Below are 23,026 nucleotides of genomic sequence, written 5' to 3' on the forward strand. Positions count from 1 at the left end.
TGTTAATCTCATCCCTAAAATACCATTATAATTTTGGATCTTGTGTCTGAGCACCACAGCTCAGCTAAGGTGACATATGAATTAGCCACCATACTCAGGTAATGATGCTGCTAGTCTGAGTACTTGTTTGACAGCATAGTCATCCACAGTAGAAGAAAATTGCAACATCTTTGCTATATGTTCATTACTACAAATCATTACTCTGATCCAGAAGTCCACTGAGAAGTACTTACTCCTAAATGTAGGTTTTTCTCTTCCTCACAATAGCTGGCAAGATTAACTATAGAAAATTACACTTGATATGATAGGATATTCTTCTGTTATACATACTGAATTTCCATAACACTGTTTCTTATAAAAAATTTTTATGTGAAGAATAGAAATGTATTCTTTAATAAAAGCATATACTCTTCACTCTTTGGCTCACTGCTATTAAAAATACTTTTAGAGAGACTGAGGGAGAATTTATCTCACTCTCTTAAATAAATGGTTTTTTTCACTTTGTGTTTGTAAACAGACCTGTTTTCATCTGTGACAGATTTTCCTTAAGTCTAGAGTGAGACCCTATAATATGCTTATGTTAAGTTACAACTCACATGCACTGTTTTTTTTTTTTTTATCTCCAGAGTTGAAACCTTTTCAGGAAGAATAACAACTAGTTCTCCATCTGCGGAAAATGGAGATAACACTAGCGAAAGAACCTTTTCACCCTACGAATGTGAATATCAAGGAAGTCATTTTTGTGAAAGTCACTCATCTTCAGGTGGGACCAGTACATCTTTGTCAATGTTTTACTCAGAAGTAAATAAAATTTTCATGAGATCCTTTCACAGAAAAGATCCACAAAGTGAATATCAAACAATACAATTTTCCTCTAATAAATTACTTCCAATAATGAAAACCAACAGAACAAAAAACAAATTTCCTGATGCTCTTAGTTTTCAAAGCACATTTAAATTTACAAGAGATAAGGATCTCAATGTGACACCATGCCCTCCTGTCCATTTATTTCTTTCTAGCGACCAAATTAGACATGTGGAAGAAAATGTAAGAAGGAAAATCCCTGTGAACCCCAAAGCTATATCAGTGAGGGAAGATGATTGTCTGCACCCCAGCTATCAGGAACCGTTGATTCATTATCAACATTCTAAAGAAGTGGTTATTCCTGCTGAAGCACAAGATACTTTATCAGACCAAAGTGCTATGCAGAATCAAATGATTCATGAAGCACAGTTTACTAACCAAACTCAACCATTTATTTATAACCAAGAGTCAGTCAGCAGCCAGCCTGATTTTGTTCAGCCTCTATATTTTATGAGACTGCCATTTTCTAACAGCTTACAAGACTCCTTCCAGGCCCAACAAATAGACCATAAAGATAAAAGCCAACATTTCATCCATATCCCATGTATTGTTGAAGATTCAACCAAGGGCATAGAGTCTGATGAACATTTCAGTGAGACCCAATATTCTGTTTATTTAAATGACCAAAACAAGAGTAACCATTTAGTTAAAGGGAAAAATAGTGTTTTCCAGAATGCTGAATTTCTATCTTTAAGTTCAAATTCATTTGTTGAACCTATGCCACAACAAAAGATAATACCAGGCCAAGAGCCAGTGGCTTCATTGGAATCAAACCAGTTTTATGCATACAGTATAATATCTCTTTCACCTACCATTAAAAGGCAGAAAAACAGGAGAAAAATACCAGACAATGAAAGAAAACTCAGTCTTAAATTTCCATCTCCAAAAGCAAAGAAAATCTCTCGTTCACGGGTGTTTCCAATCATAGTATGTCATACTTCAGAAAATAAGACAGAGTTAAGGTGCAAGAAAAAGAAAATAGCACACCAAAGGAAAGTAATGTCAGATAGAGCTTTGCATCTTATTTCTGTCTCTAAGCTTATCAACCTCCAGGTTAAAAAGTATTTCTTTAAAAATCTAGTAGCAGTCATACCAGACTTTAAAAAATGTGAACATTTTCTGAAGGGGCAAAATAAGTCACTAGATACAGAGAAAATAAATTATGCAAGTTCTACTGATAGAGTAAGCTTGGGCATTATTAAAAACATAGAACATGTGTTCATTGTCAACACTCATGAAATGAAAGCTCCTTGTTCATTATTTGAAACAGACAGAGAGAGTAAGGAGTCTAATGAGGACTCAGTTCAGCAGACATTTGACCTGAACATTCCAAAGCATGAGGGGCTTTCAGAAGTGTCATCAGACTCTGCACAGAAAGATGTTTCATTTCCCCACATAGAATCGAACAAAGGAATGAAAGTACAGAAGGGCATACAAAGTACAGAGAATGTAGAGAAGTTAACAGTCAGTACACCGAATGTGCAAAGGTGCTTTTTGAAAGATGGTGTACAGAATGCCGAAAATTCAGTGGAGATCACTCTGAACTTCCTGGGTACCAATTTGCTTATTTCCCTGGGACCTGAAAAGCATGTGAAAAATGAATTAAAAGACATGAATGTTCAAGTGATTACAGGAAGCAAAAATCTGAAGGAAGAGAAGCCATTAACAGTTAATATTACAGAATATGGTAACCCAAATGATAGTGAGAAGATGGAATGTGTCACTAGAAGCAATAAAAAAAATAGACATCATGATGAAAGGATGTCAGATACCTCTCATAATACCATGCAGGCTGCCATTTCTGAACCCTTTGATATGGAAATATGTAACAAATTAAAAGCTAATGCAGGCACACCAACAATAAATTGTAGTCACACTGCACTAAAGCAAGAAAAACTACTAGATGAAAAGAAAATACAGGAAGTAAAGCATGCTGATAAGAGTCCTATGGTTAGAAAACCACCACGTGAGTGGGACTGTGAGGAAGAAGAAAAACGTAGAGAGACAGTTCGACTACTGGCAGAAGTCAGCGTATATCTGAAGCAAAAGGACAAATGTGCCCAATTTGAAATGGAACAGATTCATTTGGGAAATAGAAAAAATCAAAGTAAAGAGAAAGAAGTACAGTCACAGACTATTTCTACACAGACCATATGGGAGACTAGTCCACGTCCCTTGACAAATCCACTACAAGTTGAGGAAGTGAAGCAAAGGACAGACAAACCTATAGACAGAGAGGAGGCTGCAGGTCCCATGCACTCACCTTTAATGCCAGAGAACTTGCCTGTTGGTGAGTGTTTAACTGAAACAACAGAATGTAGGGGTCCACTTTGTGGAAATCCCACAAAAACATTGGATGGTCATATTATAGAAGACAAAGAAGACTTGAAAAAGGACCAATGTTCAGTTGCCACAGGACCTTTGAAAGTCAGAAAAAAATCATCAGGACCAAAAAATGTACGAGGTGTCAAGCACAAAATTATAAAAGTGAAAAAAACTAAATTTTCCCTGAGGCTTTCTATCACTGCACGTGACATTCTGCACCACAGGAGAAAAGTGGAAAACAGCTTTGAAAACATCACTAAACAAATGCTATATGATGTAACATTGGGACCTGGACTTCTGAATGTTCACCCTCAGAGGTTTATCATTCACAATAATAAAACAAACATCAAGAAAACACCCCAAAAAACCCAAATTGAAAAGAAAGAGAATTTAGATCCCCTCAATAAAGAAAGTGAAGCTGTAAATACTCTAGAAGTTCACTTGCGCAGTGGTGTGAAAGCGGTAGGGCAAGTGCTGCCAGAGACTGTGACTCATGTAAAGAAGAGCTTCAGATTTGATGCACGTCCAGTGAAGGAGATTAAAATGGAGAAAGAAATGTTTCAAGCAATATCTTTCACAGAAGCAATTAGGAAATCAGCTGACTCACCGAGAATGGATTCATTTTGTGTTGCAAATACAAAAAATAGCACATCTACACAGACAGAGCTCCAATATTGTACAGAATTAGAGTTGGGTCCTCCAACATCAGGAAAATTATGGATGGGAGAATCTCTGAGCCAATCAAGAGAAAGTAATGTTCCAAATAGTGGGAATGATTGTGGTTTTACCCAAAAAGCTTTCTCGTGGTCTTTAAATAACTGTATGCCTCTTTTGACTCATTCTAAAAAGAAGAAAGAACGAACAAGACTCACAAATACAAGTACAGTGAGGCTCAAGTATACGAATAAGGTGAAACCACCAGTGTCAAAGACCTTCAATATCACAGGCAATAAAAAGAAGTCAAAATTGGACCTCAAGACCAAATTAAAAAGAACAAACCAAAAAAAAGCACTTTTACATGAATGTCAAAACACTCTTTGCTTATCCATCCATAGAAGATTGAAGGGAGTGTTCTGTCATGCTCTACTAAAGCAAAGAGGGCTACCAAACAAAATATGTGTTGATTGTGTTGTTGAGAGTAGTGCCTTCTACAAAAGAAAGAAAAAACTTCAAGAAGAGAAACAAAACCCTTTTATACAAGCAGCTCCACAGCATGGCAAACACCAGTGGGCTGATGCAGATCAAAGGAAGGACACTCTCCAAGATGAGCCAGACCCATCACCCATCTCTTTAAGTCAAGAACAACTTGCTAACAGTCAGAGTATAAAGTTCCAGAAAGATTCCCTGCAAAGTGCTCTGGAGACCAACCCACAAATGGCTCCCATCCAAGCTAAAGGATTACAGAAAGCTACCAAAACAGAAAATGACATAAACTTACCTGTGGTTCCTAAAATTTTATCTCCTGAATCAGGGAACTCTTCACCTGGTGAATTTACAAACATGACAGATGACGATTTAGAATCTGACAACAACTCTGAACATGAACTAGATTTGTATCCTGCAGAAAAAGATTCAGAGACATCAAGTCTGCAGGTGACATTCCTGCAGTCTTCTGATTCTGTTACAAGATCCTTTGTTTCTAGACCTAAAGGGAAGAGAAAAGCACTAAGGTCAAAGAAGCAGATAACAGTGAGTCAAAAATGTAGAGCTATGAGGGAAATAAAACCATCAGTTTCACAAACAGGTAACTTCAGGTACAGCAAAAAACTAAAACGACACAAAGAAATGAAAGATCCACAGCAAACGGATAACATAGCAGGTGCCTGTTTGGACATTGTTCACTACAAGGTATATATTTTGCCCAACAAAAAAATTATAAGTTCAAAACCATGGGCAGATAAACAGAGAAGAATAAGAAGACTTGGTCGAATGCAGCGAATGCAAGAGAAGTCACCAAATGGAAGAAATGCACGCTGTCTAGGTTCTGCTGATTTGAATAGTTCCTCTAGCATGAAGAAGTATGAAGAGGAAGGAGAAGAGGAACTAGAACATTTCCTGATCTCAGAAAATAGCCCTAGCCTTATATTTGATATGTATCAAGAAAAAGACCATGGCCTTGTTAGATCAGATAAACAACTGAACCAACTAGGGAGAACAATTACTCAGGTACAACCACAAACACCTACAGAAGTTATTTCCTGTTCTACCCTATGCTCTATCCCAGATGAATTACAATTAGAAAAGCTGGAGGGCTGTTTCAGTGTTTCCCCTCTAAAGTTCAGGGAAGTCAAGGACAATGCATTATCTGAAAGAGAAAGTGATTTATCTGATGGAAGGCGATACAAGGAACAGGCTGCTGACAGTGAAAAGGAGGCAAAGGAACTATTAGCCTCATACACTAATCCAAACCTTATCAGGGAAATAAAATGTGACTCAACCAAAATGAAAGGCATGTATCAAGAGAAAAAAATTGCAGATGAAACATCCTCTTTGACAAATGTTGCACTGGATATTAATATGAGTAGCAAGATAGAAACAAGAAAAGGCACTCCAAGCAAAAAAACACCCTGTTCTATACAAAGGAAGCCAAAGATACTGCTTCATGAAGCGAGGGTTACTTCAGATGACATCAAAGAAATTGATCTCCAAGATAAAGAAGAAAAGAAAAATGATAATGACACATTATTGAAGTCATTCCCACAGTATAGCCAACATTTTGTAATTTGTTCACATCAAAGCAGGGATCCTAACTCTCACAAATTAAGAAAACAAAGAGGGAGGAACAATCTGTTCATTGTGGAACAGGACATTCCACAGCAGAGTCAGTCAGCAGATCTAACACGAAGAGAGCATGCCATGTGTACATCAAGTTCAAAGATTCCTCCCATACAATCAGGAGAATTACAAATAGATAAAGTTAAGACTGATAGAACAAAATATGACATCCCTAATAATGGTACTCTTGCACAGAAACTGAATAGCTGGAATAGATTGGAAAGAGAAGGGCTTCAAAATGACCTACAAGCAACTATCACAGAGTCTTTGAATCTCTCAACCCCTGATGTACCGAGATCAAAAAGGAAGAGCAAGGTATCTACATGCAAAGCCTTACAAGGTAAAATGTGTTCAACTGGTATAACTATGAAAGGAAGGAAAACATCTGTTTCAAAGTTATTGACTATTCCACAGTGTGGTCATAGAAACAATCTACTTCCAAAAACTTTGAAATCACAGATTTTTGAATTATTAATACATTCTGGTGTCTTACCTGATAGTCTTAATATAATAATATTGAAAGATCCAACAGCAGAGGGAAAAAAAGGATTATTAACCCAAGAACTGGCAACAACAATGTTAGAGTCTTTGGGTTTCTCCATACCTACATCAAAAGAAAGAGAGAATTTAAAACTCATGGACAAGGTAAATGAAATGAGTAAGAACTCTCTGACTGTCAAAACCAGGAAGGAAGCAATCTCCCAGACACTTATTACTGCAGAATGTAGAACACCAAAACAAGGTATACCCATGGCAGGTTCATCCCTACATGCCATCTTCTCTCCTATGCCTGTGTCTCTTAATACATGTGATGGGATAAAAGATAGAGATACAATGTGGACAATGAGATTTAGTCATGAGTTTCATGACCAGTCAGTACATAAAGAGGGAGCTTGGTGTACACACTACTTGGACAAGGATACTACCTCAAATGGCACCAAAGATGTAAAAGGTCAAAGTGGTGAAGAGCACTCACTGACTTCCCAACACTTCAGTTTCAGTGCTCAGAATATGACAGGGCCTAATTCTGTGAAATCTGGTTTACAACTGATTAATTCAGCAACTTATCCAGAGTTAGAGAGAACTCTATACTATGGTCAAGCACAGACAGTCAATGTGAATAACCTGCAAAGCAGCATGGTAGGTGTAATGTCTACATTTTTAAATACAGAGGAATCTGAGATTGGCTCCATACCATGTGATAACACCTGGGATGAAAACACCAGGAGAAAATGTGACTATCCCATTTTTGAACAAAAAGCATGGACACAAAAAGATTTAACATCTTTAGAACCTTTACAGGAGCCCAGCCTTGTGTCATTTGAATACAAATGTGAAAGCTGCACATTAGAGTTTGCAGGCAAAAGAGATATGAATCCCAAGGCAAGGCAAGCTTCAAGGCTGCTTAATATTGCAAGGCATTTTACAAGAGTCCATAGAAAGAAAAGGCACCATAATAGTAAACACTGGTTGAGAAAGGTTGAATGTGTGGAAGAGGTGCTGCTTTATGCTATTGAAGATGCTAAGAGTTGTCCACTCAAATTCATAACTGATAAACTGTCACTTGATACAGCAGCAAGGATACCTAACAGAATACCTCAAAGATCTATGGCAGAAGAAAAAGCAAAGTTACAAGCAAACTTAGCCACAACTTTCTTGGGACCTTATAATTTTCTCAGACCTCTTTTATCTGACTTTAAAAGCCAGGTAAACACAGCAAAATTATCAGAAAATGAAATTTTGTTGAATAAGAGGTTTTCAACTATGAAGAAAATGAAGCTATCAATTTCAAAGATAATTAAAATAAATGGATACTCTATCACAAACCATAAGAAGAAATCTAAATTAAGAGCCAAAATGAAAGCAATGTGGATTGGTGAAATCATAAATGATGTACTTCAAAACACCATTCACTTCATATTAACTAACTCTAACAGGAAAGATCCATTTAAAACAGAGGTAGGTTTGGGAGTATCAAACTTTACCCATACACAGCCAACACACGGGAAGTCACCAGTTGAAGGCACAACAAAGTATGATGATTCTGTTGACAAAAGTGGTTCCAACTTTTCAAAGAAAGCTAAACTATATGTTGGGCAATGCTTGGAAGAGAAGCAAGAACTGCTAATAGAATCGGGTCCATTTTATACAAAAAACTTAGCAGTAAATGCACATCTCATAAAGAAACCCAGTCTTGAGGAGTCAGAGAGAATACTTTTAAGAGAATATTTACCCCAAAGAAGTCAAATTTATGAGGCTAATCCAGAAATTAATGTAAAAATAGAAAATAACAGCATGCACGTAAGCCTCAAAGATGCACTCTCAAATATGGATAAACCGCACAATTGTCCAGAAGCCAGTGAACCAAGCAGTAACACTACCAAACATGGAGTAAAGAAAACTGGCAAGTCTTTTTTAAAAGAAAAGTCTTCATTTTATTTGACAGGAATTATCACTTCTATTGCCAGGCATTTAGTTTCTTCCAAAGAATTTAAAAAGCAGATTGGTAACATGAGAGTACCTGACCTGCCAGCTCATAAAGGTATGGAATCAACAGATTTACAGTCACCCCATGATGGAGACCATGCTGCTGTAAACATAAATGAGACACAGGATCTGAGAACCTTAGAGATAAAAGTAGATAATGGTGAGATAAACATAGATACGAAATCCATCTATATGTGTACGCCAATTCAACATATAAAAACAGAGTCATCACATAGTATATGGGATATGTATGAGGAATCTGCAAAAAGAAATTGCCTGGACAAACCAGAACTGAAGAGGAAAGAAGAGTGTGGACAGCTGCCATTTGGAGCAGATCAAAAGAGACAACCTGATCCTCTCACATCAGAAGTACTTTCCACTAACACAGTGAACTGCAAAGATAGCACGCTTCAGAAAACAGCTATTTATCAAGAAGGAAATGCAAAAGTTGGAGAAGAGTTTGGCCAAGAGGTTATTCTTTCCTCTAAAACACATACTCTTCAAATTGAAAGGCAGAACAATGAATTTAAAACAGGATGGAAAACAAAGTCTAAGTTTTTTGCCCTGCAAAAGAAACAGGAAAAACCTAGTATCTTGGGACCTACATGGAGTTCTTATGCCTGTGACACTACCTATCCTGAAACTATAAGACAGAAAGGTAAGGCAAAAAAACCAAATGTGAAAAGTTCTGTGTGTGCCAAACAAACAAAGCTGAAGGCAAAGAAAATACCGGTTCCTCTACTTCTTGGACATGGGGGCAGAAGCAATAAAAAAGAACTGGGACGTAGCATGCAGCACCAGAGCACATTAGAACTGAGGAGAAATGTACAAAACCTGATTCTAAAAGGTAATTTTGACTTGGGATGCTTTATATCTCCAGTTAAAAAGCTTACCAGCATAAAGCTGGAGAAAGGCAAGTTGGAAGAGAGAAAAAACGTTCTTCCACAGATAATTCTGGAGAAACCATCCAGCCAAAGGCAAATGTCATGGTCAGGATGTATTGATGTATCTAGGAAACTAGAAGAAAATATTAAAGAGGTGCATGATCACTGCACTTTCAAGGACATTCACCAGCAATTTATACAACAATTTAGGGTTACGTCAGAAGAAATTAAAGAGCATCACTCTTACAAATTAGAAAACTTACAAAGAAAGATGAATTCTGAGTTAACTTCACAGAAAGATGAAACTGATAACTTTGGGCTAGCTACCTTAAGAAGTAGAGGAGGAACAAAAGTCTATACAGACCCACACGACAGCCTGCAACAGGAATATCCCCTGAAGCAAGGGATGTGGAAACCAGGAATGATTCTTCAGCCTATGAAGGGATTTCCTCACTTTGGAATGACAAATGAATTCATAACAAAACAAGACATCAAACCATCAAGTCCACAGAGGATAGGAGGACTGAAAGTAATAGATAACCCATTAGATTCAAAGGAATCATTGCTTGTTCCCAGGATTACCGTACAGAAACAAAATCCTTTTACAGATCCTCTTCTGGAATCCATTCCCTCTCATGTACCACACCAACTTCATACTGAAGAGCTAAAGGAAAACATGAAAATAAGTGGCAAAACCTTAAAGACTTCAACTCAACAGCCAAAGAAAGTCTCAAACGCAGAATATATTTCAGATATGGATCACATTCCAAGAAATATTGAAAAACTACTCTTGCTTATTAAAGAGCAGGAAAAGAGGAGAAAAAAGAGTAGAGGGAGTAAAAAAATTGAAATAGTGGAAGACATAAAAACAGCAACAAAGAATACCATTCCATTTCTAAATTATTCACCACCTGGAACACAGTTTGTCAACACAATAAAGAACAGTGGTGTGTTCAGGCAAAGAGAGGAGACAGAGCCAACCAGGAGTGTGGCCACATTATGGAGACAGCAAAGGTTGTGTGTACAAGGGATCGGCCTAGACTATGTTTATACAGATGAGCTTACTTCTAAAGTTATATGTCAAAACAGAAGAACAGCTTTCATGGAAAGGATCATGTATCACAAAAGGATAAAAATGAAGGCAAGGAAGACAACTTCTGGGAAGCAGCTCAACATTACAGGGTATAGAGCCCATAGCTACAGAAAGGAACTAAGACACAGCATTAAGACACAGAAGGAGCTGTCCCAAGGAAAAACTGTGGCCGATTTGCTTTGGAAAGGTCTTTGTGCTTCTGATAACAGTTCAATATCGAGCACTATCAGAAAATCAACACAATATACCATAAAGCAAAAAGAACACCAAGTGGTTTTACTAGCTATTACCCCACAAAATAAAGACCAATTAATGACTGGTCAACAGGTGGAGGAGCCTAGACTTATCAACTTCAATGCCCATTTGGAGAAAGAAGCATACCATGTCATGTTTCCAGAGACTGGAGAAACCAATTACAGTAAGCTTGAGGCTCAAAGACCCAGATCAGACACAGAATTTGAATTCTCAACCGCACAAAGAGTAAAGCAAGGAGTTATGAAAGACTCCAGCAAGCATGCACTTTTAGTTCCACCCAGAAGAGGAGGACCTAAGAGGATAAATATTTTAAGTTCCAGAGGACATGACATATCTCTCATGGAGCTGGATACTTTCCAGAAAAAGACAGGTAATGTGCAAGAACTGCTCAAACAAGAAAACACTTCAAGGGTAGGCTTGGAGTCTGTTGCCTGCACAGTTAGGGAGTCCTTTCACTTGGAAAACACAAAGGTAACTAAGGAAGTGGGTATGTATCATAACATAAAAAATATTTCCCATCTATTTGGATTAAGAAAAACTGACACAGAACTAGGTTTCAAAGCACAGGCATTTCTCTGCACAGATCTAGAGGATCTACACAAAACAGGTACCGCTCAGAAAGGCCATGCAAAGTCAGGTCACAGGCCTCGAATCAGTCTGAATTCTGTACCTTGCCACAAGAGGGCTCCTCTTCACTTAAAACCAAGCTTGAGTACAGCAAGGAAGGACCATGGTGACAGTGCCATAGTTGCCAAAATGAATCCCAAGGGAAAAGAAAAAGCCAAATCAGCTGATAGTCCATTAAAATTAAACAGACAGAAAGTGAACATTTCAAAAAACTTGAGAGCAAAACAACTGATTATTTTTACCCAGACCAAAGAAAAAGTTTTGGAAATTCTTTTATCTTGTATATTATATCTTCAGGCTAAAAATACACAGAAACAAATCTCAGCAAAAGCATCACTAAATTCAAATATTTTTAACCCAATGGTAGAAAAAGGATCAAGTGAATTTAAGATTCTAGAAGATCAATCTCCAAGTTCAGAAAGAGTTTACTTGCACACTAAAGGAGGAACAGATCATCAAGAGAGTATGTGTGAGGCTCTTCCAATGTCTAATACTCACTGTTTGATGAATATACATCGAATTACAACACCACAGATAAAGAAAGCATTAAAATCCCTAGCTAATCTGGACTATCATGCTTTAAATACAGAAAAGGGAGAACAGAACAACATGATAAAAGAACAAAACCAGTACCACCTGTCATTTTCCCTCGAGAATTTGGAGGAACATATATCATTCTCCCAAAATTATTCTCATGTCCAGCAATATTTAGAGTTTCACACAAAGGAAGAATTGTCAAAAGTAGGCAATGTGTCAAATAGGACAAAGGGACTAGATTTATCATCTAAAGATCAACGAAGTACTGTGTGTGAATGTAGACCAGAGTGGATTTTCCCCTCAGTTATTCTAGAGCAAACAAAAGAAGAAGATACAGTGCTGCCTTTGGAATCAGGAACTATAAAATGTTCAAGCTTTTTGTCATCTGAAAGAAAGCAGTTATCTGATGGAGTACAGATAAGTAAGTCAGTGTCAAATGATAGCTCAACCACACCAAGATGCAGCAAAAGGGAACTGTCTGATAGAGCAAGTGAAAAGAAGCAAGAAGTGAGTCTGCCTAAGCTTTTCTTACACTGCTTTTCACTATGCATGCAGTTTTTGCATGAACATGAAAAACAGAAGAGTAACACAGAATACCGAGTTTTGAAAGACATAATATTCCCTGAAAGAAAAGCCCTAAACTTGAAGACATTAGTACTTCCACATATTAGTTCCACTGAATATACCACAAGCAATAAAGTAGAACTACAGTTTTACAAAAAAGAGAAAATGGTATGCATAAAACATGGAGAGGATAAACCAGGTTCAGTTGTAATAAAAGCATGTGAACCCATCCCTCTACCTCACTTCAAACTGGATAAAGAGAACATTGATGAGCTTATCTCAAGTAATGTAAGACAAGAAAAACATAAATCACAGGAAGAGAAGAATGGCATAAAAGGGGTGGAGATGAAAGGAATAATAGACTCTAATATTACCTTAAAGACAGAGAACTCATCACTGTCTTATCCTTCCAGTAGAAAGAAATTAACCTTACCGTTTGACACTACAGAACAACAGGGTAAGGTACAAGAAGGGCTGAGTAAATCGGACATGAAACTGACGAAATCTTTTATTTCATTACCACCTATATTGCATCCTAATTTGAATTCAAAAATAAAAGTAGGAAAAGATAAATCAAGACTACTAGAGAGCTGCCTCCCACCTCTAAAGCCCCTGCTGTCATTGAAAGGCAGAAAAGTGCCATTTTCAAAGACATTTAGTACAGATAATTTATGCAAGTTAATAGAATCAAAGTATCTTCCACAGAAGAAAGAATATAGGAATAGTATACCAGATTTGAAAGATATAATAGGCCTCATATGTATTGCTCAAAAGAGAAAGAAGTCACCTTTTAAGTGCTTACTACGTCGAAAGGAACAATGGTGGAATAATAAAACACGAAAAATTATCCAGGGCAATAAAAATAATCTAAATGTGGTTCAGAATAAACCTTGGGATTCTGTTCCTTCTTCACCTTATCTGAAATGGGATCCTGAAATAATGGAGGCATACTTACAAGGAATAATGAAGTTCTGCCTTGGATCACCAGCACTGTCAGAATTATCATCTACAGTGGGACAGTATCAGGAGTCAACTGACGGTATTTCAAGCAGTACTGAAAAAGCGAAACACATACCATTGAAACACAGGTTGCAAATAGCTCCCAAGGAAGGGAGGCATTTCAGGGGACCCGTTCTGAGACAGGAACTGTTTTCTGCATCACAGGAGTTACAATTTAATGTTGAAAAAAAGGCAACAAAGATGCAGGAAGATAAACAAATTAAGAATTGGAACAAACCTTCCAAATATTCTCTTCCTTACTCTGAAGTGGTCCCAAGGATAAATGGAGAGGAAACTATGCAAATAAGAACCCGATTTTCTATTCATCACCCAAAGCTCCAAAGACCATCAGATATAGAAGAAATCATTTATGCAAAGTCTAACTTTGAACCTTCCTTGAACAGTGTAAAACATGCCACTAAATATGCATTCCAGAAAGAAGCGGAGAGTACAAAAACAAAAAAAACTATGCAGTTGAAAGAAAAACCATCAGTTTCACAGACAATTCAGTTAGTCATTACAGAACCAGGGCAAGAGATACAAAAAATTAAAGATGAACTAAATGTGGTTGAAACCAGTACCAGCACATGGATACCTTCTCCTTGTTTAAAATCAGATACAAGGATAGAAAAGGCAGATAGTATAACTGAAGCAACACTACACTCTCTTCCAGAACTTCCCCTCCAGAAATCATCAGCTACACTGAGTGAAGTAAGTAAAGAGTGGGCCAAAGGTCATAGCACTACTGACACACAGAGAGGAGAAGACCATATGCCACAGAAAACAGAACATAAAGTAAAAATATTGGGTGAGAAAGTCACAATGCATACAAAAGATAAGGACTGCAAAGGAAATAAAATATTCTCCCAGGATTTACTATCAAGTCCTAAAGAGCAAGGGAAAATAGATCCACAAAATGAAGAACAAGAAAGAGTGGATGGAAAGGACAAAAAACAACAGAATTGTAATAATGATGGCAAAGACCAAAAGAAAATGGATCTAAACTACAAAAAAACAGGGAAATGCAGTCAAGATGATAAAGAACAAAAGAAAATGGATCTAGAGGGTAAAGAGCAGGGAGAAGCAGGTGGAGATGGTCAAGAACAAGAGGAAGATTGTCCAGAAGATGGAGAGCAAGAGACATGGAATCATAAATGTGACACTCAAGGGAAAATGAACCCCAACAGTATAGAGCCAAGGAAAGCAGGCCAAGAAGGGAAAAGCAAAGAGAAAGTAGCTCCCGAGTATCTTCCTTCTAAGTCTTCTCATAAACTAGACATTGGAACAGCAGGAGAAGAAAACATGCAAGGAACCATAAAATCAGCTAACTCACAACTACAGCACCAGAAATTACTTGAAACAGGAAAAACTGAATATACAGAGTCAACTGAGGATGATGGTAAGTCAAACATAAAAATTGGGAAACAATGTGAATCACAGACATGGATGGATAGAGGGAAAAATGTGCATACGAAAGATGTAATGCACTCCAAAGACAAAAGTTCCAATAAAAATCAGTTACCGCTTTCACATATACCCAGTATCACTGGGCATTATGGCCCAAACACAACAGATGAAGAGACAAATGTAAATGAAAACTTGGGACATGTGCAGGAAAGAAAATGCAAACTAGGGACTTCGGCTTCTTTACCTCACAGTAAGTTAGATATAGAAATAAAAGCCAAGGAAGAAACATGGATAGAAACAAGATCCTTTTCTCTACACTTACAAAGCATGGAATCTTCAGATGCAGAAAAATTAAATTATATAGCATCTTCTTTGAATGATATAAGTGATTCAAAAAGATCAAGATACATGTCATATAAAGAAGAGAATGGAGTGAATACTTTTGAGAGAAGCATGATGCATTCCAAGACCAAACATGTGAACATAAATAAGTCACCCCTTTCATATGTACCCAAAATAAAGAGACTTAAAGTGAATCTTGAAAAGCAAATTAAAAATAAGCAAGAAAGCAGAAAGGAAAAAGTCATGCTCCCAAGCGAAACTCATTCTGTCATCACTTCTTCAGATGCCTCTAAATTAGACCAAGCAGAGGAAGTTGAAACAGATCTAATGCAAAGCCATGTGCCATACCCTATGCCACAAGAATCACTGCCTGTCAGGCAAGTAGCATCTACAAAAGCCATTGCAAGGAAAAGAAAACTGCATCTACCATGGGAAGAAGAGGAAGTACAAACCTCAGCCATTGATGACTTGACACACCCCAATGACTCAATTTTCAAGACAGAGAAAACTGCACCCTATCTTGTGTCCAGTGTCAATGAACACAGTACCCTGAGTAAGAAAAAGACTCGTAAGTGGAGTAGTAATAAAAAAACTGGACAGAAACAGGAAAGAGCAAGACACCCTAATGTGATTGTAACAAAAAGTGGTACTTCTGTATCATCGCCTGTAGGGCAAGTAGCACCTGCAAAGCAAATTGCTGAATGTGCAAAAAAGAGGAAACAATATCAAGCACAGGAAGAAGTCAAAACCTCAGCCATAGATGGTTTGACACAATCTAGTGGCCTAGTTTTAAAGGTATCTGCACCTCCTCATGTGTTAAGTGTCAGTGAGAACAGTATTCCCAGGAAGAGGAAGACTCCCTGGAGGAGCAGCAAAGAAAAGATAGGACAGAAACAGGAAAAAACCAGAGAGTCTAATGTTTTTGCAACAAAGAATGATACTTCTGTTCCTCATCATGGATTGTCTCCTCTACAGGATGAGTTTCTTATGACATCATGTACAGGTGAACTCGCACGTGTAGGTTCAAATGAAGGCATTACCCTACCTAATGTGATAATTAAAGCCAACCAACAAGAGTTATACACTGAGGCAAAGGTCAGCATAAGAGATAAAGACACCAAAGATACAATAACTTTGAGAGCAAGAATATCCCCACCTGCACATTTGAATGACAGAACACCACCTGTTAATAGTAAAGAGCAAAGGAAAGAAGCTGAGCAAAGCAAAAGTGAACTAATGATGGTGGTTCCAAAGGGAACTGCTTACTTGCCTTCTCCATCTTTCCTGAAGTCAGACACTAGAGTGAGTGAAGAGGAAGATGTACTAGGAGAAACACAAATTTCTTTTCTACCACCAAAGATCCAAGATGTATCAGACTCAGAGAAAATAGCATGCATGGAGTCAACAGGTTATGTGTTAAACAATAAAAAAGAACCAACACAGGAAGAAAAAAAGAAAAGACCCAGAAAAGACGTGACAGACAAAAAGATCCCCAAATCAGTGGATAAAAAGGGAAAGAAATTACCACGATCACATACACTCAGTATCAAAGAGTTTCAGAGGAAAATTCAGGAAGAAAAACTTGTAAATACAATTGTAAAATTTTCCATCTCACAATTGCAACTCGAGAAATTTTCAGGTGCACAGATGGCTGATAGGGAAGTTTACAATGAGATAAAATTACTGAAAGAACATGTACCAGGGAAAGAAAAGCATATGGGTGTCAACAGTGTAATGCATGCCAAGGATATATATTTGAAGACAAAGAAATCACCTGCTTTACCTATGCAGAATTTGAGTGACCTTCAGTGGAAAACCAGAGAGCAAGGGGGAAAGGTTGAAGAAGATGGAAGTAAGCCAGGAGTAACATTAACTAAGAAGTTGAGTAAGACGTCCACTGCAATGTCTCACGAACCTATCCTTACTCCGAATACTGGAATCAAGGAAGAATGTACATCAATGTTAACAAGATCCTCTGTTTCCATGGGATACTTGCAGAAATCATCAGATTCTGAAGGAGGCATTTACATACAGCAAATTACTGGAGATATTGCAATCAGTCTACAAAATGAAAAACAACATATGTCAGAGGGAAAGGAAGAAGCTGGAATGCAAATAGCAAAGATCGTAACAACTCACAACTATCAAGAAACAAAGGTGCAGGGACTTGAAGATGAACAAGGCTTAGTTCTGACTAAATCCTTTCCTTTGTTACCAGATCTGCCTCATCCAAAATTGCATGAGAAAATAGAATTCAATGACACAAAACTTAGAAATTCTACTTTGCAGAGACTACCAGCTAAAGGAGAAACAGTACCTAGAGAGGCCATTGTTGGTGATACCATGAAAGATGTTAAAAAAGAACATAGACCTCAGAGAGAAGAGACATATAGAAAAGAAATAATAGACAGGCGAGGCACAGATATAACTTTGAAATCACAGAAATCACTTCTGTCCCAGAAGCTTCACAGAACAGAACTACAGATGCATATTAATACATCCAAATCAAAGGGACAAAACAATGAAAGTGAACCTCGAGTCTTAAGGAAAATCTATACTTCTAAACCCTCTCCAACCGTTATCTTGTGTAAAGGTGTGAAAGTAGATGAAGAACACCTAGAAAGTAAACTATCTTCACCACTCCAACAAATGTTTCCAGCATTATCAGATACAGAGGAAATGGCAGACAAAGAGGCCATGTGTGATCATGTCAGAAAAGAAAAACAATATACAAAACAGATAGAAAAAACAGTAGACTTGACAACTGGGGTGCATTGCAAAAGGACAAAGGTCTTACCAATTTCACATCTCCTTAATACAAAGGAATTTGTCCTGAATATGAAGGTTCTGGAGAAAAAAGTACACAAAGGTAAAAGTGAGCTGGCTGTGGTTGCAACACGGTCTTTCCTGTCCATGCCATCACTGCCATGTAGGTATTCACAGGACAAAACACAGAAAGGCACAGGAAGAGTTACAGCACACTCTTACCCACAGGGAAATTTCCAAGAACCAGAAGATGCCCAGGAAACAGCAACCAGAAAGTCAGCTGAGGCGACAGAACATAATATGCTACAGAAACAAGCCAGGCCACAGAAGTCTGTGACCAGTGCTCATCGAATAGGTGAGCATCCACAAGTTGAATCAGAGTGTGAGTCAGTCTCCCCAGATCATAAAATTGATCTCACAAGATTAGGTACTATTAAAAGGGAAAAAATGCTGGACATGTTCTTCAAAGGGCAAAAGGGTCAGCCAGAAAAGTGTGAAAAAGAATCTTCAACTGAAATTGGAAATTGGAAGAAGGAAAATGAAATCAAAGATAATTTAAGACACAAAACAAGTTCTAAGTTTCCAGTTTCTCCACTAAAGAAATCACTCAGGGAAGTACTGATTAAAAATAACACCCTTCTAGCAAAAGGATCTGAAACAGAGAGAGAACAGGAAACCGGTTCAGGTAAATCTGATAAGCCAAAGAGAGATAAACAGAGTAATGCCACCATAAGCAACATATTAACTCCAGAAAAGACATCACTTGAAAAACCAAGGATTGCCCATTTGAATAAGTCTCAAAATAGGGAAGACCAAAATGTTAACATGAAAGAACAAACCACACCTCAGTCCAAGAGTGGACACCAGATAAAGCCAAAGTCTTTTCCTCTTCTCAATGTTCCAGTTCACAGCAAAAGTCAGAGGATGCCTTCACAAACAGATGTGGATGAGAAAACTGCAGTGACAGTCAGCCCACAAATACAGTTAGGGGTACACATGAGTACTGCAGAGTTTAATGCCACAAGAAGTAAAGATGATCCACCATCAATTGTTCTGGAACAAGAACAGTATGATCTGGCGTTGCCTCAGAAGTCCCATGATTCTCTACTGAAATCTGAACACCTGGAAGACAGGGATGAAATGAACATAATCTCAGATGTAAATCTGAAGCAAAAAAATCTAGAAATTGACAGCAACTGTACTGTGAGTCAGAGAGAAGGAAAGTTAAAAACAGATAGAAGCAGAGGCATAGACCTAGAAGAGGTCAATAGAGAAATGCAGAAGAGCTGTAGTGTCAATCTGGAGAATAAAGCCAGGGAGAATACCAGCAGTACTACAAACTATGCTCTTCCTTTAGGAACAGAGGAATCTGAGATCAAGACTGGGTTAGTCACTCCCAGAGAGAACAACTACCCATCCCAGAAAAAGCTTAAAAAGGAACTAGAGTTATCTACTGCAAAGCAAAACCTTCAAGGACTAAAATTGCTTCAAACAAACATTTTCGATTCATTGTATCCCTCTATTCCTATTTGTCCTAAAAGCCAAAACAGCCGATTCACAGTAACAAATCTGAAAAGAGAACTGAAACCCAAATATTTAACTCTGAGAATTCCAAAGCACCCAATTTCAAAGATACTTGGTATCATAGGATGTGGTAGTCCAAGCAGTAGGAGGAAATTAGAATATGCCTTCAATAAACCAAAAACCATGATTCCAAGTAGTAAAGATGTCTCAGGGATCATTATCAGAAGTCTTTGTGTTTCCATGGTAAGTCCACCTCACACTGAAGGAACAGTAGAATCCACAACAAATCCAAGAAGGGAAAAGAGAGTCTGTCATACTAAATTCCAGGAGAAATTACCAGATGCTAGAGATATTAAGGACATCTTGACAATTGTAAAAGGGTTGAATTTTACAATCCCATTGCTGCAGGATTCTCAGCCCTTTGTGGTCAGTGATCAAGAAACATGGAAACTTCCTGATATGGAGCCAGAAGTAAACCTTGAATGTGAAATGGAAAAGAATTTGTGTCTACAAACAAGAGAAGAGGTTGTTGCAGGGAGTGAGGACTTAAATATTACACATAAACCTGACATGAATACCACTGAGCAAGAGGAAATACAAAAAGACACCATAACACCCCAAGAATGCCCATTTGAAGATATAAAGGACACTATAGAAACTCATTTGAGAAGAACCCTGAGTATAAAATTTCCACCACCAGGGATACACCCAATACCTGGGACCCCACTATTTGATAAAATGAGAGAATGTTTCTTGCTTTCCAAGCAAGGAGAAGCTGCTCCAGGAACTGTGCCCACAGCTCTTCAAGATAAAAACAACAAAAACAAAACACTCGTAGAACGTTTGTTTCCCGTTTATGAAACACTTAAAAGTATCTTTGAAGCCCCTCTTGAAAATAAGATTCAAAATCAAATTCTTCCTGACAAACTGGGGGAAGTAGGAGCCTACAAGCCTGATGATGCAAAGGCATCTCCTTTGCCAGATAGTCCAGACACATCATCAAAAGTATCTACCATATTGCTTCGCAGACCTCTTTTAAAACAGTTTACTCCTGAATTAAAAAATAAGCTAAGTATGCATTTGGTTTCTAAAGCAACTGAAATAAAACTGAATCAGTTACCAGAGATGGTGAACATATCCTTACAGAAGTGTAACTCTCACCCCCAAAGGGCTACTTCAGAAGATTACAAATGCAGGCTTTATCTAAAACACAAAAAAATGAATTTTAGGTCTCCAAAAGCTGGTACTATAAAAGCTAACTTAAAAAACAATTACAGAAGAGTTTTTCCTCCTCTCAGCTGTGTAAAGGCACCAACAATGAATGTTTCAAGTAGCAGCAAGGTCATGACAGAAGCAAAGGGCATCAAAAAGCAAGAAAGTGTAACATCACTAGAAACTCAGAGTAATCTCCCATTGAGTAACATTCTCCACAAGTTCTCAGAGAAAGAAAACGACGACCTTCTTGTGCACTTTTGTACAAAAACACTGGAGATACAAACAATGGGCCTTCCCAGAATTGTGGTACAATCTTATGCAATGGCCAATGCCCAGGATAAATCAAAACGCTTATTTAAGTGTATCCATTCCACCACCAACAGACCACAACAAACAAACAGAGTTTTAGTACTTTTCGATAAAAAATCTTTCTGTGAAATCGACCGTGATTTGCAATACAAATACCTCTACTCGATCCCTAGACCTTCTGTCCCTGTGGTCTCTAAGCCAAAGGTACTTTCCAAACATACTTCAAAGTTAAGTATGGGTTTAGGCTCAGTATGTAAAACAGTAGAAGATAGTGAGAAAAGTAATACTCTTTCATTTGACAAAGATCTTTTACAACATATTTCTTTCCGAAAGAAAAATCCACAAGAAAGCTCATTACTCACCAGAAAATTCCAGGAGCCAACCAAGGTACCTGCCTTTTACCCTGGTCTACAAGGCACAAAACAGAATGACATGATAGTTCTTTCGGATTTAAAATTACAGATGACACCAGAAAAGGATAATCAATGTCACGTATGGTTTCAAGAAAGCAATTCATACAAGCATTCTGTTTCAGGAACTCAGCAAAATACTGTTGATTTAGCCGATTCACATTCATCTTTGATTTCTGATGGCTGGAACAATGATGTCCCCTTAAATACTGAGACTTCAACTGACTTGGCAGAATATCCAGCTCATGAAGAAACTGACAGTGAGGAGTGTGTATTTATAGAAACCAATTTTTACTTAACTCAAGATTCACAGAAGTTTCTGTTTGAGGTACCTAAAGGCATTCCATTGGCAGATGTTCACAAAGCGGAAGAAGCAACCTTTTTGAAACCATTTTACCATAAAGATCCAAATGACCATCATACTATAACCCTTAGAAAACACACCTCCCCTGTGGCACAACCTTTCCATCAGTCTCGAAATAGTAGGAAACATAGGTCAGACTCCAAAATGCAGTCCCCTGACTGGTTGTCTCACGATTTGTCCAATACTGTGGAAATAGAGTCTACATCATCTTCCATAACATTCAATAAAGAGAAGCACTGGACCACAACCACATGGAGCAGAACAAGCTACTCTTTAACCTCCTCAACAACTGAATCCAATATTAAATTGAATCTTGCAAAAAAACACAGCAAGTCTTATATGTACCCACAAGTCAAAGAAAGAAGGAAGACTAAATCTTATTTATGGAGAAAGTCCAATATCGATCAGAGTTCAAATTATAGTCACTCACACAATGAAGAGAAACACCTAAGGAAGAAAAGACTATATCATTACAAATCAAAAGAATCAAATCCACAAGCCAATCAGATGACAGAGTCAAATGCTCATTGGCAGAATATCAAATTCTATTCAGAAAGAAGAGAAAATCAGCCTTTTTTTTATGCCTGTATACCAGCAGATTCAATGGAAGTTATCCCCCAAACCATACGCTGGGTTATCCCCCAAAAAATCTTACAGAAAAGAAACTTCCAAGTTCCTCGAGTGGCAAATATTTCAAAATCTTGGAATCTATGTAGTTCATCCAAAAAGCTGTTGGGATCACTTGCAGGGGCCTTTAATACAGTCCATTATGGTTGATATCAACTTCATGTGGATTCTTCTGAATTGGAACTCTGTTTGCTACTGTGATGTTCAATGAAAATAAAATAGTAGAACGTCATATTCCCTTGAGATGTGTTTACTCAGCTTGTCTGCTTTATGTATTGGTAGATTCGGGCAGTTGTTCTTGGAGGGTGGGGGCAGGGCATGGCTCTGTTCCATCCTACCAGGTAAGAGCTCTCCCTTCAGTTGATTTTGATGGAGAGGTCCACAGACCAGAAGCCTTTTCCCCAGCTTACCCTTATAGGTGAGTGGGAGGAACATTCAGTTGTAGAAAAGATGGAGAATAGGTAGCTGAGATGGAAAGGAGATAAAGAGGGGCTCTTTGAGATAGCACTAAGAAGTCCACTGTAGCATGAATCTTAAAGGTACCTACTAATAAAAACAAACCCAAGGCCAGTTATTGGGGTGAACGCTGGAAGTCAGAGAAGCAGAATAAGCCACAGCTTCCTCACCTCATCAATTCCTCAGCTGATCCTGT

General features: G+C 37.9%; 1 protein-coding gene across 1 annotated transcript in view; it reads left to right on the plus strand.

Moving 5' to 3' along the window:
• The window catches only part of Lrtm3 (leucine rich repeat transmembrane protein 3), a 29,387-nt gene extending 6,770 nt beyond the window's left edge, over positions 1 to 22,617 (plus strand). The window contains exon 4 of the mRNA XM_042260441.2: positions 627 to 22,617. Within this exon, the coding sequence (XP_042116375.1) occupies positions 627 to 22,524 (21,898 nt within the window). The 3' untranslated portion in view covers positions 22,525 to 22,617. The remainder of the gene's footprint in view (positions 1 to 626) is intronic.
• The last annotated feature ends 409 nt before the right edge of the window (positions 22,618 to 23,026 follow it).

The sequence above is a fragment of the Peromyscus maniculatus genome, chromosome 13 (assembly GCF_049852395.1).
Source record: "Peromyscus maniculatus bairdii isolate BWxNUB_F1_BW_parent chromosome 13, HU_Pman_BW_mat_3.1, whole genome shotgun sequence".
In the NCBI taxonomy this organism is placed as follows: Eukaryota; Metazoa; Chordata; class Mammalia; order Rodentia; family Cricetidae; genus Peromyscus; species Peromyscus maniculatus.